Raw genomic sequence first — 18,212 nt, forward strand, 5'->3', positions numbered from 1 at the left:
ATTCATCCCTCTTTGGACGATTGCCAGAACCTAGGTAAACCAGACACGAGACTCAGTAGGTTAATTTTTAAACAAGTGCGTACACGTGTAAAATATGGAAATATCATCTTAAATGATTCTAGTCATTAGGCATTCCTCGGGAAAGTGTATGGGGTCAGTCAGCACACAGGGCTCGCCGTGGCTTTGCCAACCATTATCTCCACCAATCCGGGTCTTCAGAATTTGGTTTGTGATTTACTCTGCCTTGGCCATTCTATTGCCCACCTATATAATTAACTGCTACAAGCAGTTCGGACTCCATTGAATGACCCGTTAATTCTGGATAAGAGACGCTAAAGGGAATTCGTTCTCCCCTGAGCAGAGAATTCGCACTAGGGCGGAAGAAAGGGCGAATCCTCTAAGTAAGTGGTGGTTGTTCAGATTTACACTTGACTCGCTGATATACATGAAATTGCGAGGATTTGAACAGCACTGTACACCTCCCAGACTCTCACCTGTCGCGAAACTGATCTGTCGCTTTGAGTAGTAAAATTCATAACGGACGCTGAACCCTTCATTGTAACGACTTCATCTCAGGAGTCCACTGATGCTAAATCTCTGCTTTGTACCCAGTTCGCACCGTCCTGCTTTGAAAAGCAGGGAAGGTCTTCTGCTTTGGTCAACCCACATCACCATGACAGAGAACCTGTTCATTGCCCCATTACTGTTGGGGGGAGCCTGCTGTGCTCCAACTGGCTGCCATGTTTCCTAATTTGTACTGCACCTCAAAAAATCAGATTAGCTTTAGGGTGAATTTGATACAGTGGAATATCCATGTTCAAAAGTGCACAGGATTATCAAACACTCCCTCACCTCCCATTGCTCTAATTCCTAAGACCATAAGATATAGGAGCAGAAGTAGGTCGTTCGGCCCATCAAGTCTAATCCACCATTCAATCATCCAATTCTTCCAGTCATCCCCACTCCCCTGCCTTCACACCATTCCCTTTGATGCCCAGGCTAATCAAGAACCTATCTATCTCTGCCTTAAATACACCCAATGACCTGGCCACCACAGCTGCTTGTGGAAACAAATTCCACAGATTTACCACCCTCTGACTAAAGTAATTTCTCCACATCGCTGTTCTAAATGGACGTCCTTCAATCCTGAAGTCGTGCCTTCTTGTCCTAGAATCCCCTACTATGGGAAATAACTTTGCCATTTCTAATCTGTTCAGGCCTTTTAACATTTGGAATGTTTCTATGAGATCTCCCCTCATTCTCCTGAAATCCAGGGGATACAGCCCAAGAACTGCCAGATGTTCCTCATACGGTAACCCTTTCATTCCTGGAATCATTCTTGTGAATCTTCTCTGAACCCTCTCCAATGTCAGTATATCCTTTCCAAACTAAGGAGCCCAAAACTGCACACAGTACTCCAAGTGTGGATAACGAGTGCCTTATCGAGCCTCAACATCAGATCCCAGCTGTTATATTCTATACCTCCAGAAATGAATGCCAACATTGCATTCACCTTCTTCACAACTGATTCAACCTGGAAGTTACCCTTTAGGGTATCTTGCACAAGGACTCCCAAGTCCCTTTGCATCTCTGCATTTTAAATTCTCTCCCCATCTAAATTATAGTCTGCCCATTTATTTCTCCCCCAAAGTGCATGACCATACAGATTCCAACATTGTATTTAATTTGCCACTTCTTTGCTCATTACCCTAAACTATCTAAGTCTCTCTGCAGGCTCTCTGTTTCCTCAACACTACCCGTTCCTTCACCTATCTTTGTATCATCGGCAAATTTAGCCACAAATCCATTAATACCATCGTCCAAATCATTGGAAAAAGCAGCGGTCCCAACACTAACCCCTGTAGAACTCCACTGGTAACTGGCAGCCAGCCAAAATAGGATCCCTTTATTCCCACTCTCTGTTTTCTGCTGACAAGCCAATGACCACCTACGCTAGTAACTTCCCTGTAAGTCCATGGGCTCTTATCTTCCTAAGCAGCCTCATGTGCAACACTTTGTCAAAGGCCTTCTGAAAATCCAAGTACATCTACTGCATCTCCTTTGTCTACCCTGCTTGTAATTTCCTTGAAGAACTAATGTGTAATATAATTGATTCAACTGACAAAGTGGCCTTTCTAACTTTTCTTTATCATTTCTGTTTTATTTGACACTATTACACTAAATACCCTTCTAAATTTCTACATTTCTTTCCTCTGTATCCATTTCAAGAATCCCTCAAACTCATTCTTCCCCATAATTTCAAAGGAATTAAAGGGTAAAATTCCCTTCCTTCTTGCAAAAAATTCCAGGCATTCCCATGAGTATACATCACCAAGCCTAGTCACTGCTTTCTCGATTAAATTCACTTTGGCCATCTTCCCTCAGTCTGTTATTCCCCTCTTTCCCAAATGCAGTTTCCATTACATTAAAGCTAATCGTTATTTCATGTATATAGGTGTTATATATGGTATATTTAATGTTTTACGTACATCAACAATTCCCTTTTCTGTTCAGAGGTTGCAAATTTCAGCATTGAAAAGCCAATTATCAAGTTTTAGAAGCTGTTCTTTTCACATAATATGAACAAAGCATTAAATATGAATATAGTTTTTGTGGCTAAGTAATATGTTGATATGAGATACGCCATTTTTGCAAGGAATGTTGGAATTAACTTGTAATGTAGGCTGCTTCAAAATGGAAAACAGTCTTGCTCCAAGTAGAAATAAGGAGGAATTGACATAATAAGGAGGAATCATTGCAACAAACATCCATAAAATGCAGAACATCCCAAGGAAACTAATATTGCATGGGGGCAGGAATGCAAGTAAATGAAGAAACTGTGGTCACAAGTCCTGAGGGTCAGATAGTTTCCATCAAAGATTTTAAAGAAAGTAGAACTTTGGACGATGATAACCAGACCACCCACAAAGTTTTCATAATCTGATAATTTTGATTAGAAAATTCTATACACCTGGTTTACTGTTTAAGCTAAAAAGTGAAATACTGATAACTATTGACCAATTAACAACCATGCTTGGAAATTGCAAGATTCTATAATTGAGGACCATGCACCTCAGCAGACTGGAGAGAGATAAGCTGGATTTATAAAAGATAGACAATGCCTGAGAAAGGGTTAACTAAATTTGTGAAAAGCGGATTCAATGCATGTTAAAAGTGGCCTTCCAGAAGACGTATGATAGAGCATCTCATCAGAGGTTGTTTGTAAACATTCATGAAAATGAGTAGAGCCAGTCACTGTTGACAGCATGAATGTGGGCAGAAGCCACTGTCCAAATTTGCTGATGACAAGGGAAGACAACATTATAATGTCTAGATGGAAGGATAACTTATAGTGCAAATGGATTTCAATGTAGACAAGTGTAGCACTATAAAAGACGGAGCAGAAAACCCAAAGGAGATTTAAGGGTCCATGTGGATCATAATATCTGTCAGACAAGTACACGGTAAAGAGGCCAATAGAATGTCACTTTTTACACTCAGAGGAATTAAATGATAGAAAAGGTTCTGTAATACATCACCCGGAAGCAATGTGAACAGTCTTGGTAGCACACCAAGGCTCTATTGCCTTTGGAGAGTGAGTGTTTAGATTTAACAGTGATGGGTGGGTTCCTAGGGTTAAATTATAAGGGCAGATTATACAAACCAAGATACATACCCTGGAATTTAGAAAGGTAAGAAGTGATTTAATTGAGAATCTCAAGATATTAAGAGGAACTTTCAACATGAATGAAGAAAAACTATTTCTTCCTCTGCATCCAATGCATCATTCTTTGCAAATTTTGCTATCTTCAACGGGATCCTACCAACAAACACAATTTTACCTCCACTCTCTGCTTTCTGCATGGATTGCTCCCTCTGTGATTCCCTTCTCTGTTCATTCCTCCCCACTATTTTCCTCCCGCACATATCCCTACAAGCAATTGAAATGCTACACCTGCCGTTCACCTCCTCCCTCACCTCCATTCAGGGGCCCAGATACTCTTCCTGGATGAGGCAACACTTCACCTGCAAATCTGCTGAGGTCATCTATTGTGTCCGGTACCCGATGATGCCTCGTCTACAATGGTGAGACCCGACATAAATTGAGGCTCCATCCACCAAAAGTGGAATTTTCTAGTGGTCAACCATTTTAATTTCTATCCCCAATCCCATTCCAGTACATTGGACCATAGTCTCATATCTTGCCACACTTCCTTTCACATACAAGGGCCATGATTCTAATGCTCCCTTTCCACTCAGAAATACTAGTTCCCACACTCCTTTTAACACACCAGCTTCCTGGCTTTTGCATTCCCTTTCAACTCACCAGGGCTCTGGTATCCTTACTAGACTTCAACTCATGGGGATCTTGGTTCCTGCATACCATTTCAACTGAAATAGTTCACTTGAAAATTTATCATACTATGTAACTTTGAAAAGTGAATCAAAAGGGTTGTTGAGGCATTAACAGAAGTAATATCAAATAGACCAAAAAATCCTCATGTCCAGCACGAAGGTGTTAAGCTTCTCAAGTTATTGTATTAATTATAGATACAGATTGCAAGAAAAAGATATACAGTTGCAAGAAGTCTGTGATGCCTTTGCAATTACCTGGTTTTCTGCATTAATTAATCATAAAAATGTGGTCAGATCTTCATCAAAGTCACAATACTGTAATAGACAAACACAATCTGCCTCAACTAATAACACACGAACAATTGTACTTCTTGTCAATACTGAGTACACCATTAAAATAATCACAGTCTAGGTTCAAAAAAGTACGTGAACCTCTGGGGTAATGCCTTCTACAAAAGCTATTTGGAGTCAAGTGTTCCAATCAATGAGATGAGATTGGAGGTGTGGGTTGTAGAGGTGCCCTGTCCTATAAAAAAAAAGCACACAAAAGTCAGGTTACTGACAGAGCCTGTGCTTCTCAAGAAAGATCTCTTTAAGTGCACTATGCCTCAATCAAAACAACTTTCAGAGGACCTTAGAAGAAGAATTGTAGAGATGCATGACCTGGAAAAGGCTACAAACGCATTTCTAAAGACCTGAGTGTTCATCAGTTCCCAGTAAGTAAAACTGTCTACAAATGGAGGAAATTCAGTACTGTTGTGACTCTCCCTATGAGTGGGCATCCTGCAAAGATCACACCAAGAGCACGTTGTCAATGCCGAAGGAAGTGAACAAAACCCAAGGGTAACAGCAAAAGACCTGCAGAAATCGCAAGGACCCGCTAAAGTCTGGTCATGTGTCCACCATAAGAAAAGCACTGAACAAGAATGATATTCATGGAAGGACACCATGAAGGGAACCACTGCTCTTCAAAAAAAAACATTGCTGAACGTCTCAAGTTTGCAAAGACCACCTGGATGTTCCACAATGTTTCTGGGACAATATTCTGAGGACAGATGAGGTAAAAGTTGAACTTCTTGGCAGAAATGAACACTGCTATGTTTGGAGGGAACAGGGTACTGCACACCAGTGCCAAAATCTCACCCCAAATGTGAAGCATGATGGAAGGAACATCATGGTTGGGGGCTGCTTTGCTGTCTCTGGGCCTGGACAACTTGCAATCACCGCAGGAACAATTAATTCGAAATTGTATTGAATTATTTTACGGGAGAATGTCAGCGTAGCAGTCCAACACCTGAAACTTAATAGAAGTTGGATGATGCAACAAGACAATGATCCAAAACACAAGAATAAATCAACAAAATGGTTTTTTTAAAAAAAGAAAATTCATATTTTGAAATGGCCAAGTCAGAGCCCAGTTCTTAATCCAATTGAGATGTTGTGGCTTGAGCTAAAGAGGGCTGTTCATGCAAGGTATCCCAGCAACATTGATGAACTGAAACAGTTTTTTTAAAAATGGAGGAATGGTCTAAAATTCCTCCAAGCCAATGTGCAGGGCTGATCAACAGTAACCAGAAACATTTGGTTGAAGTTATTGCTGTACACCAGTTATTGAAACAAAGGTTCACATACTTTTTCCAACAAATACATGTAATATTGGATCATTTTTCCTCAGTAAGTAAATGAATAAGTATGATTTTTTGTGTTATTTATTTAATTAATTGAGTTCTCTTTATCTAGTTTCTGTACTTATGTGAAGATATGATCACATTTTAGGTCATTTTTATGCAGAAATAAAGAATATTCCAAAGGGTTCACAAACTTTCTAGCACCACTGTAGATGTAGATACAGACAGACAGAGGCAGTTACCTGACTTAATTGTAGAATATTTTGTCATCTACATTTCCAATTTTTGAACAAATAAGTCACCATTGAAAGCTTCAGGCACACATCTGCATTGCATCCATCATAATCACATGTAATTACAGAAGAAAAAAAGTCTTTTTCTAACATCTTCACTTGGAAGTACTTGGCCCAAGCTATAAAATAAACATTTGATATTAACCTGGCCTTTGTGGTAGCAGGAAGATTTTGGAAGTACAGAGTGACTTAGCAAGTGTACAATGCGACATTATTTAAATGGTGATCCTCGATGATTCATGATTCAGACCTGTTCTCACTGTGAAGACTTCCTGAAATTAACTGTAAAACCAGGTGTTGTTCTCTTGGGCATTTGGAACAGGAACAAAGAACTGCACTAAATCTAGCCCCTCTCTTAGGGTGAAAATGACCCAAAATTCTTTGCAATGAAAGAATGAATACAAAAATGGCATGCAGCAATCAATTTACATGCAATATTTTTCAAATTTTTATGAGCAAAATTATGAAATAGCCTGAGAATTTAGAATGTTAGTTTAGGAAGGAGTTAGCATCTTGGTAAGGCAATGGTGATAGAGGAAAATACAATGAATGGAGGTACACTTAGAAAAGAGCAGTTTATATTGATAAATCAAAGGTAGCAATGACTTGTAGAAAGCTTTAAGGTGGACAGTACAGCACACCTGATACTTGCCTGATTTTGGCTAAGGCACAAAATACAAGGAGCATGATCCTGAAGAATTACGCAAAACTTTGGTTTGCCCAAAACCAGGGCATGTCTAAAGTCCTGCTTATCAAAACACAGGAAGGATGTGGTAGTGCGAGAGAACACAGAGGAAATTTATAACCATCGAAATAAAATAGAAATACTGCAGATGCTCTAAACCTGAAATAAAAACAGGAAATGCTGGAAACATTCAGCAGGTCAGGCAGCATCTGTGGAATGATAATAAAGTCTAATGTATCTTTCAGGTCTGTAATTTTTGTCAGAACACAGAGGCTTTGAAAAAGCTTCTCAGACCTGAAATATTAGTCATTACTCTCTCCACAGATACTGCCTGATATGCTGAGTATTTCCAGTCTTTACTGCAGATTTATGAGGAAGTTACAAAGTGAAGAGAATTACAACTATGGGGACAGACGGTTGCAGGTAGGCTTGTTTCCTTTGGAACAAAGAAGAATGGGGAGGGGGGAAATTAACTGATGTGTATAACATTATGAGAGGCTAAAAGACCAAAAAACCTTCATCTGTAACTATCAAGGAATGGATTCAGAAAGCTTATGGAGAATTAAAAGATAAAGTCAATGAGTGGGGTGTCTGGAACCCACTGCCTGAATCAGAGAAGTTATCAGTGACTCTTGCAACATGGGTAGTTGAAGACGCAGGACCAGCTTTGATGAACAGGCAACAATCTCTGTGCCCTGCAAGCAAGCACAACATTCCATCACTGCAACAATATCCAGGAAGTTAGAGAGCACACTATAGGAACATCCTTAAAAGGAAATAGAGCATGCTCATGGACACATAGGAATTAGTGTCTAATTGTTGGCTATTAACTAATCCTAATGCTATACTAAAATTGGCTGCCTAGACTTCTATTCAGTATCAAGCAACCTTCTAAGTAGGTCTTTTTACTGTGACTTTTGCAGCAGCTCAGACTGGAGTAGCATCCAAAAGGGTCCAAGAACTTTGGAGAGCCTCTGTTTGGAAGTCAAGCGTGGGAAAGAGCATTAAAGAATCTAATCATTTCATCCACCTTGTCATGTTCCACCTACAGCAACATCCACAGATGCCACATAAGCCTCATCAGACACTTCAGAACCCACAGAAGTGGAGAGAAAGCACATCGTCATCAATGCCGAGAACTGGGAAGTGGAATAATCCCAGTATCGATCTAGGCTCCTGTAGCTCAATGGTCCCCCCTTCTATGTCAATTTCTATATATCTAAGAATACCTGAATGGTACTTTAATCTGGATGTTTGATGACCAGATTGTTTATATCCTTAGTGACTATATTTATTAAAAGCCAAAAACACAGCTGCAGAAAGAAATATGATCCTCAATTCCCAACTGCTCCCATGTTCTTCCATTGTCCCATCCTCCCAATATTTCCTATTCCTCATTTTGCCCTTTTTAGTTTCTTTTTCCTCTCTACATTCCTAGATATTGCAGAGTTTAAACAGGCATCACTCACTTTCTGATAGCTTGTACAATCGCAATTCTTCATGTTTGTGATTGGACAATAGGCAACAAATTATTCAACCAAAGTTGATGTATTTATATTCCCAGCACAGAAAGCATTCAGCTCATCACTTGATAGTAGAAAGTAGACTTGGAGGCCAATTTTAACAAACCACTTAAATCTATTAACACCACTTAAGTAATACTTTGAACCTTAAACACAAAATAATCCACAGATGCTGGGGTCAAAGCAACACTCACAACATGCTGGAGGAACTCAGCAGGTCGGGCAGCATCTGTGGAAATGATGAGTCGACGTTTCGGGCCGGAGCCCTTCGTCAGGACTGTAGGGGGAAGGGGCAGAGGCCCTATAAAGAAGGTGGGGGGAGGGTGGGAAGGAGAAGGCTGGTAGGTTCCAGGTGAAAAACTAGTAAGGGGAAGATAAAGGGGTGGGGGAAGGGAGGTGATTGGCAGGAAAGGTGAAGAAAGAATAGGGGAAAACACAATGGGTAGTAGAAGGAGGCAGGACCATGAGGGAGGTGGTAGGCAGCTGGGGGAGGGAGCAGAGTGACATAGGGATAGGGGAAGGGAGGGGGAGGGAATTACCGGAAGTTGGAGAATTCTACGTTCATACCAAGAGGCTGGAGACTACCTAGACGGTATATGAGGTGTTGCTCCTCCAACCTGAGTTTAGCCTCATCATGGCAGTAGAGGAGGCCATGTATGGACATATCTGAATGGGAGTAGGAAGCAAAGTTGAAGTGGGTGGCTACTGGGAGATCCTGTCTGTTTTGGTGGACGGAGCAGAGGTGCTCGACGAAGCGTTCCCCCAATCTGCGTCGGGTTTCACAGATATAGAGGCCACACCGGGAGCACCAGATGCAATAGATGACCCAACAGACTCACAAGTGAAGTGTTCTCCCACCTGGCACTTACCCTGTAAGCGCAAGTGCTACACCTGTCCCTTCACCTCCTCTCTTGCCACCATTCAGGGCCCCAAACAGTACTTCCAAGTGAAGCAACAGTTCTATTGGCTGCACCACTGTGCTGCCCAGATGTTGAGGCTGGGATGAAATCTGGATACAATAGACAGAGTGAATAAACATTAAGGAGTCCAGTTTATTTAAAGTGAATAACCTATTTGGGTACAATGCTTCCCAGAAGAGGGAAAGCACAGCAGTAACTTCTGTTATCATTTTCCAATCCTCTGGCAATGGCCATGGATGAAGGATAGTTTTTTTTGGTGCTTTTGTTTATGGAAGGAAAAAGGTAAATGTATAATTACAGGACAAAACAGTTTAATATTAGTCATGAGCAAAGTATAGAAATTGTGTTGCCCTTAAGGCATTTATTTGACTTTGTTGGGTCTACGCTTTAAATGATTTGCTTGTAACTATTTTCTAGTTAAAGTTAAAGGTTGATAATTAAGTTACAGTGTAACAAAGGTAAATTCATTGTCTATGGTATATCGCGGCATGTGATGATGTCACCTCTGGTTTTGCTGCATCTTACATGTAACCTCCGGTTCGGAGAAGGTGTTAAGGCGGGTGCCATGTGTGCAGCATGATCGTGAAGAGCTCCATTTCTACCCACAAAGAAACATTATAGAAGCAACGCTGCAAGGTCCTATGTAAGTATTTGAAGTAAAAATATTAACGCGGTTTCTGTTAAGGAAGTGGCGGTTCGGGTGGCACGCATGTCGGCTTTTCAATTTAAAACGTGGGGTTGGCTCGAGCCCGGCAGTGGTTTGACGGGATCCCCCTTTATTCCCTACTCGGGACGGCTGGAGACACTCGCTAAAAGAAGAGAGCACTCGTGGTCTCCAGAATGAAACAGACGCTGTATACGTTTGTATTTTTTTATCAACAGTTTTCACCATACGATGTTAATGTGGAAGAGTGAACAGTAAATGGTTAACCTTACGACGACTCTGTCTTCATTGGCTCCGGTTTAACTTGGTGGTTGGTCAGAGTTTCAACACACTGCACCAGAACACTACAGAAATAATTCTAAGAATTAGTGAAAATCAACAGTTCCAGGAACAGACTTTAATGAAACATAGGAAAATGAATTTGTGGAAGATGTCACCTGACTAATATTTGAAAATTTAACAAGGTAAAAGGGAGCTGTGACAAGGAGAGCAGACATTATGTAATTTTAGACAAAATCTCACATGAAAAACTGATCAGAAGAGTAAGTAAAACCACCTGGAATCAAGCAAAAGCGGCAAATGGAATCCAGAGTTGTCTCAGCATGGGAGCTTCAGTCTCTGGAATGCACTGAGGTTCCACTGGGCTCAGTGCAAGGTCACATCGTTTACAGGGTTCATAACAACGATTTGGATCTGACAATGGCAGGCATAGTTAAGAACTTTGTCCATCATTCCAAAATTGACAAAGCAGAAGGTTTCAGACTGCAGTATGTCACTGATGTGTTGTGAACCATTAAGTGCCAAGCAGAATAAAGTTCAGAAAGTTCAACACAATCCATTTACAGTAGTTTGACAATGACTGAGATACATGCGATGCATAATAAATGCTAAGTGCAAAGGATTCTGTCCTCATATTGTTAAAAACTGGCAGGGTGGTTAAAGGGTATTCCAGGAACTTGCCTTTATTGTCTGAAACATCACACTGAGGAGCAAGAAGGTTATGCCAGAATAATATAGAGCACTAGTGAGGTCTGGGTACAATATTGCAGACAGATCCATCAACCACATTTCTGGAAATAGATGATCGAACTGGAGAACACTGATGTGAGTATTACGAGGATGGTCCCAGAGTAGAGAATTTTAGTTATAAGGAGAGAACAGTTAGGTTCAGGTTGTTTCCTTGCCAACATATGAAGCTGACAGGAGATTTAATCAAGGTGGATAAAGTATACCTGAAATTAAATAGGGTGGAACAACTTCCCTTGGTGGGAAGATCAACAACAAGGCATTTACATCTGTGCAAACAATTTGAATGTATGAGGCTGGAGATTGTATTGGTTGGGAGACAAGAGCCTGGCCAGTTGTGCTGCTTGCATTTTCTGCAGATATTTCATGAAGGAGTTGAAGATGACAATATTGATGGATTAGAAAAAAAACACTCTCACTGATCTTTTAAATGGGAGTGGACTTGAAGTCCTTCAAAAAAAAGGCAACAAACTTCGTGTAACATTTATATCGTCTGCAAAATTGATCTAGACTTCCCCCAAGATAAAATGTCGAAGTCCCAAAAGTGTGATCGATATTATTTTTGACATTTGAGTATAAATCACTGCTCTAATTTTGCACAATTTGATCCAGGACTACAAGGCACAGGAGTAAAGATCCACTCTACCATTAATCTCTTATTATCAGACATTAGAAAATACATGTGAAATCATTACAATCCAGGCAAAGATTTAGAATTGATTACATTTCCACCAGCCAGTTAATGATGGAAAGTTTGGTACCATTTTCCCCAGTTACTTTTTTTTCTAAAATTGCTTGCTAATTTTAATCTTATTGTCGCTATTGTCTATTTATTCTACTTGAAATGAAGGCTATTAAACAACTTATTTTAGCTTTTCAAGTCCGTAAGAGAATTCAGAAAGGCATGGTTATTGCACTGTTAATGGAACTGCAGAAATCCAGTCACAGTGGACTGCCAGAGGGAATACAAAACTCAAGGCAGTAAAAGTGACAAAGCAGCTATCAGATTTTGGTAAAATCCCAAATGATTCACAAATGCCTCTCAGGGAAGGATATCATGATCCGTACTGGAACAGGCCTAAAAGTAAAACTCAACTACTTTCCAAGGTGGCTTTGCAAGCTATTCACCTTAATTAAAACTACATACCAGCTATCCAAGCCAGCGGGCCATTATCACTTTCCAAGTGCAAATTAAGGGTATTATAAATATCAGCTCAGGGTGTATGGGGTGTCCAGGGAGGGGCAGCACCTTTGGTGAAAGGGTTTGCCGTGTCCATTCTGGGACAGCTCACTTACCTTTGGGCCCCACAGGACACCCAGCTCTCACCTGTGGCTCCAAGTAGCTGTTTGCATACGACTGCCATCACACCCCAGTACGGCACTTCAACAGGCCAGCTAAACCAGGTGAGGGTAGTTGGGAGGCCTGATACCCTGGGGAGATAGGAACATGCCCGTTCTCGTATGGGAAGTCAGTCCTGGAGGACTGGGCAGATGAGATCAGAGAGATCCAATGGTCAGGAAGGCAGTTCTGCAATGCTGCATGGAGAGCGAAGGGCATGGCAACGCACAGGAGAAGCCATGGTCATCCACTGCAACCCTTGCTGTGATGGCTACTTGTCCCACTGGACCTGGACTTCCAAGGTCGAGAGAGAGGAACAGCTTTTCCACTTTAAAACTCTCCTGTCATTGTTGAATATGACGGTCAGACACTGTCAAAACAGTTCTGTGATCACACCCACCTCCAAAAAATGTGTGAGAAAAAAAAATACAGAACTATATGTCAGTTTTCCAAAATGTATAGGAGCAGAATTAGGCCGTTTAGCCCATCAAATCTGTTCTGCATATGTATATCTAATAATTTGTATTTGATAGAGATGTGAAACTACCACTTAATTACCACTTAAGAGCCTACATTTGTTATATTCATATTATTTTTAAAATTATTGATCAGCTGCAATGATATTTGGTTTCTGTACTTTCAGAATGAATATCAATGGTAGTTTGTCTCAAGAGAGCCCAGTATTACATCTAAGAATATTGAAGCCAACAGTATAAACCGAGGGAAATGCTTACTTTTGTTGTTCTGTCAGGATTTAGCTGGTCACAACAAAATGGATTTATATTAACAGCAGAAATGAGCTTTGGACTGCATCGCTGGAAATAAGGATTTTAAAGATTTCAAATTTATAGTTAATTTTCATGTCTGAAGGGAACTGAAATGAAAGTGATCTTATTCATACAATTATTGTATTAAAATGAACATTTGTACCAAATTATAGTAGGTGATTAATGGAGTTGCACAGTAAAAGTATTGGGTATAATTATTCCATTGGGGTTAACACTGAGTTCAGTGCAGGAGCCTCAACCTTTGGCAAAGAGCTGTGGAGACAGAAAGCTCTTATGAAGTTATGGAGTCTGCATTTCAGTTGTTACTATTGTTTTTTGTGTTGACTTTAAGAAAATCATTAACTTAATACTGTTAAACATTTAAGACTGTTGGCTGCACAATTGCTTCCAAAAAACTGTATCTTGTTTGCAGTTGCTGGCTTTGAATTGTACTCTTGACAGCCAAAAAAGATCCTCTATATGGATATTAAAAACATACGAAGTTTTATCATTGTACAGAAAGAGAGCTGACTTTCTTGAAGTCCCAATGATTGGTCTCCACCCAAAACTCTGACTCTTTATTCCTTTCCATTGATGCTGCCTGATCTGCTGAGTTCCTCCAGCATTTTGTGTGCATTACAAAATAAAACATCAGCTTAAATTAATTATAATATACAAGAGGGCCCTTGGGCCCAAAAACATTTCTCATGTCCAGTTTCACAAGCCTCTGCAGTTTATCTGCATGTGATGTCAAAACAAGACTACTAGATAGCTTCTCTGAGGACATCCTGTAGAATCCTAGTATGGAATCTGGCTAGGACTACTGCAAAAGTAATGCTCCAAGGCAAAGTGCTTCTACATTGCTTCGTTCCTCTGGCCAGGAACACTTATTCTGTCATCTTAAGGGTTATTTCTATTCTCTCCTGATGTGTGCCCACAGATATCTCAAATTCAGCAGCAAGTGTAGTTAAGAAAGGAAGAACTTTCCCATTTTCTTATGTGGTAAATTTCAATGGAATTAGATCAAGAAGGCATCCTTGATAATTCATGCAAACTATCATCATGACTCGCAATGTAAATGTAATGTTAGAGCAGGGTGGAAAATCATTAATACCAAAAATGAAATTAGCATCTTAAAAGGCTTAATAGGTTCAGTATAATGAAGTTATTATAGAGTGCAAAATAAATTGCTTGTTAATTTATTCAAGTCCTCTCTGAAGACAATCAACATGATGGAACTTCTCCAGAAATTATATATATTGATTATAATGTTTACCAGGTGCTGAGAAACACTCATGAAGTCCTTTTGATAAACTGTGTCATTTTACTTGCAAATGACTTTAAATAGGATTGCTTATAAATTGGGTTCCCATCAAAGTAAGCATAACTATAAAAGGATATAAAAACACTGTGACTCATGGATGCAGGTGTAAATTTTTAGACATTTAAATTTTTCACAGCATAGTCAGATATATATAAAAGAACACAAAAATGTGAAATTATTATTTGCCATCAGTAATGACCAAATCAGGCAACTTGCTAATGATTAAAAAGCAAGAGGAAACTACAAACCCAAGCAATTATAAATAAGAACAGAAAATGCTGGAAAGTCTCAGGTCAGGTAGCACCTGTGGAAGAAGAAATAATTGGAAATGCTACTCCCGTTTCTTTTCCATGGATACTGCCTGGCCTGCTGAGTATTTCCAACATGTTCAGTTTTTTAAAATCTAGATTAGGCTGCTGTCCTATAATTCATTCCCAGTACTTCCAGTCCATGCAGTATGATTGACATAATTACCCTAATCTGTTGCACAAGTCTGTGGCAACCAAGTTACCAAGGTACATGGTGTAAACAGCAGCACTTTCATTTTACAACATATATTTCTGAATAAAATTACAATATACTCTGGCTAACAACTGAAATGAAACTACTGTATATCCTCTATTTTCCTGCAGCTTCTAGAAAATTCCAATTATTATTTTGTTCCATCAGTGGAATAAATTCCAATTGTTTATGTTTGGCTTGGAATACATTTATAAAAAGGCTTTAATTTTCCCTTTGCAGCACTGCTAAAGACACTAATTTGAGTACAGTCTAGATTTAACTGGATAGTCTTTAACTCCATAGACCAATTAAAATGAGTTTACATTTAAGGAGTTCAGTGACAAAGTGACTGGACAGAGTCAGCTACATACTACAAAACTGGTCTTTTCAAGGACCTATCTGTACAAGGGGCAGAAGGAATTCCGCCCACACTCCCCCACACAACGTGTGGTCAGTATTTCGGTTTACTCTGGGCACCTCCCCCCCCCCCCCCCACACACACACACACACGATCGAACTCAGCTGATCAGTCAACATCTATGGAGAGAAGTAAACAGTTGACGTTTCAGGCCCAGACCCTTCATCAGTCCTTCGTGAGAGTTGATTTCCAGCATCTGCTGAATCTCTTCCGTACATGGAAGAGCAAATTCGATCGTAACAGTCAACAGGGAACTGCGGGAGTATCTGGAAGGACAAGTTGCAGGATGCTGGGGAGAGGGCCAAGGTATGAGTCCAACTCCATTGCTCTTCCGTAAAGCCAGTACAGTACAGACTCCGTGGGACAAATGTCTCCTTCAATACTGTGACCATTCTGTGCTTATGTCATGTGTGAAGTTAACAGTGGAGCACTTTCCTGCCAGACAGTTTGAACAAAAAGCGTACTGCACTTTCTGACTGAAAGCATCATCTGAAAAGACCAATTTTGTTCTGTGTTTCCAAACCCATTTCTACTTTTGGAGGTGCAACACGGTTTAGAAGGCGAGTGGGAACGACAATACGCGCGCATAAACCTAAGCCTGCCTTTCGAGTAACTAGCGATAGCTTCAGAATCGTTACCAGCAGGGGCAGTCAACTGGATAAAGACTTCGGCACGATTCTTGCTCCATTTGCGCTCGGGAGATCGGGACTGCGAAGACCGACCGGCGTTAACGTTCAGCTGTACTTCAAGCACCCAGTGCTGGGGTCGACGGGCAGAGCGCAGACTGGCTCCATTCGATGCGGGGTGTTTACACATAGTCTTAAGTATTACCACAGAACGGAAACCGGCTTCGCTGCGCCCTAAGCTGGTGAGTGATGTTACTCCTGATCGGTTATCGGCATTGTGCGTGCGTACAAGATGCACACCAGTATAGGCAACGCCGTAGTGCTGGTTCAAGTCGTTAACCATTTCGCTTGGACGATGCACCGGCAGTTGTTGCTTGCGGGTTGTTCGGAGATGCAAAGATCACCGCGTTACTCTTTCTGCTTTTGTTTATTAATGAGGAGGTAGGAAGCTGATAAGGATGGAACGGCACATTGTAAAAGCAGAAAGAAACTCAGGAAGAGGATGGGAGGCTAGGGGATTTATCCCATTCTGAGAGTCGGGATCCGATTACCTTTAGCTCCTGGAGGCTTGGTTCCTTCCCGTTCTCCCTCGCACTTTTCAGCATGAAATCCAAAGCGTCGGGGTAAGCGCCTGGGCTGCTTTGTTGCAGTTTTTCAGAAATCGCTTTTTCCAGGTACTCGTGCAATGCGTTCCTTGCTTTAATGCCCTTTCAAAAAAAAACAAAGTATATTGTTATAAAACAGGTTTCAGCCGGAGTCCATTTTATATTGAAGGCTAATGCTTATCAAGATGGTGTTGTCTGAGAGCTACAATGAATGCGTCTCTTAGCCACGAACTCTAAAAGAAGCTGCAGCATGAGATAATTCTGGTTTAAATCTGATACATTCCCCTCTTACAGCACTTGCAAACAGACTGAATACTCTGAACAATACTCTGCCTACTTAAGGGGAGCCACTTCTTTAAAATGCTCCTGTCATTTAATATGTTGTGGTGAGCACAATTATATAGAAACAGAAAACCAGCAGAAGTTTAAATTCAAAGCTCGGCATCAATATTGAAGCAAGAGCTCGGGTGGGGGAGGGAGAAGGTGGTAGTGTTGGAGTTTCTCACAAAAGTGCAGAGAAAAGAATACAGTATTTACGAATTCCAAACATTAATTCGGCTCTTTTATATAACGAAGCGGCCCAAACGCTCTTCATGCAGCAGGACACCTCCCAGGAAAATAATCAGCGAAAGCGAATGTGAAACCTGGACTTGTCCGCGACAGGTTGTAAGACAGTCCCGTGGAAAAATCGCTACTCAGCACTCTAAATCCAAAAACATATCTTACGTTGAGGTGCATTCAATATGGAAAGATTGCAGAGGAGAAATAGAGTGAACAGATGACAGACTGAACGTAAACTACTCCGTTGCCGTACCTTACGCAGACCGCTGAAGGGAAAATCCAAAGGCAGCGAGAAAATGTTGTCCATCAGCTGTTCGAATATGCTGGAGAGATGGTCGAGCTGGTGATCCGCAGCCTGGAGACCAAGCAGGATCCGAATGGCGATGCAGAAGGTCAGCGCTTTGGCGGCCGGGTATACGGTGACGGGGGCTCGCCCCTCGCACCAGCGCTGCACCCGGGAGCGGACCACCTGCTGTGTGCCAGGGATGTAACTGTCCAGAGCGGCGTGACTGAACACCCGGGCCAGGATCTGCAAATACAACGGAGTGTGAGTGCAGAGACAGCGCGGGCCAACTGCGAGATCCCGCAATCTGTTAAAATGCTCAGACACGCGGATCGAAGCAAGAGCAGTGGCGCATTAAAATCACCCACTCGGATTTGCGAGGCCCGCGATTTGCTTAGAGATGCAGGAGACTGCAGATGCTGAAATCCGGAGCTACAAACTGCAGGAGGAGCTCAGCGTTGTGGACCCACATCTGCGGGGAGTGGGCGGAGAGGAGGAGGAGAAAATGATGATGCTTTGGGTCGAAGCCACATATTAGTAATTTGGTTATTCGAAGCTCTTCTTAAACTTAAGTCTAGTGCCTGAATGCATGACTCCTTTTTGAGAACTCGTGCGAAAAAAAAACAACAGGAGGAACTCTACGGTCAGACAGCATCTGTGGAGGAAGGATAATTTTCATTGTATTCTGATGCT

At 41.2% G+C, this 18,212-nt stretch overlaps 1 protein-coding gene across 1 annotated transcript in view; it reads right to left on the reverse strand.

The window, feature by feature from the left end:
• The window catches only part of LOC140185741 (cytochrome P450 26C1-like), a 31,498-nt gene that overhangs the window by 11,433 nt on the left and 1,853 nt on the right, over positions 1–18,212 (reverse strand). The window contains exons 3-4 of the mRNA XM_072239336.1: positions 17,490–17,765; positions 16,622–16,777 (exon numbers count right to left, since the gene is read on the reverse strand). Of these exons, the coding sequence (XP_072095437.1) occupies positions 16,622–16,777; positions 17,490–17,765 (432 nt within the window). The remainder of the gene's footprint in view (positions 1–16,621; positions 16,778–17,489; positions 17,766–18,212) is intronic.

The sequence above is a fragment of the Mobula birostris genome, chromosome 21 (genome assembly GCF_030028105.1).
Source record: "Mobula birostris isolate sMobBir1 chromosome 21, sMobBir1.hap1, whole genome shotgun sequence".
In the NCBI taxonomy this organism is placed as follows: domain Eukaryota; kingdom Metazoa; phylum Chordata; class Chondrichthyes; order Myliobatiformes; family Myliobatidae; genus Mobula; species Mobula birostris.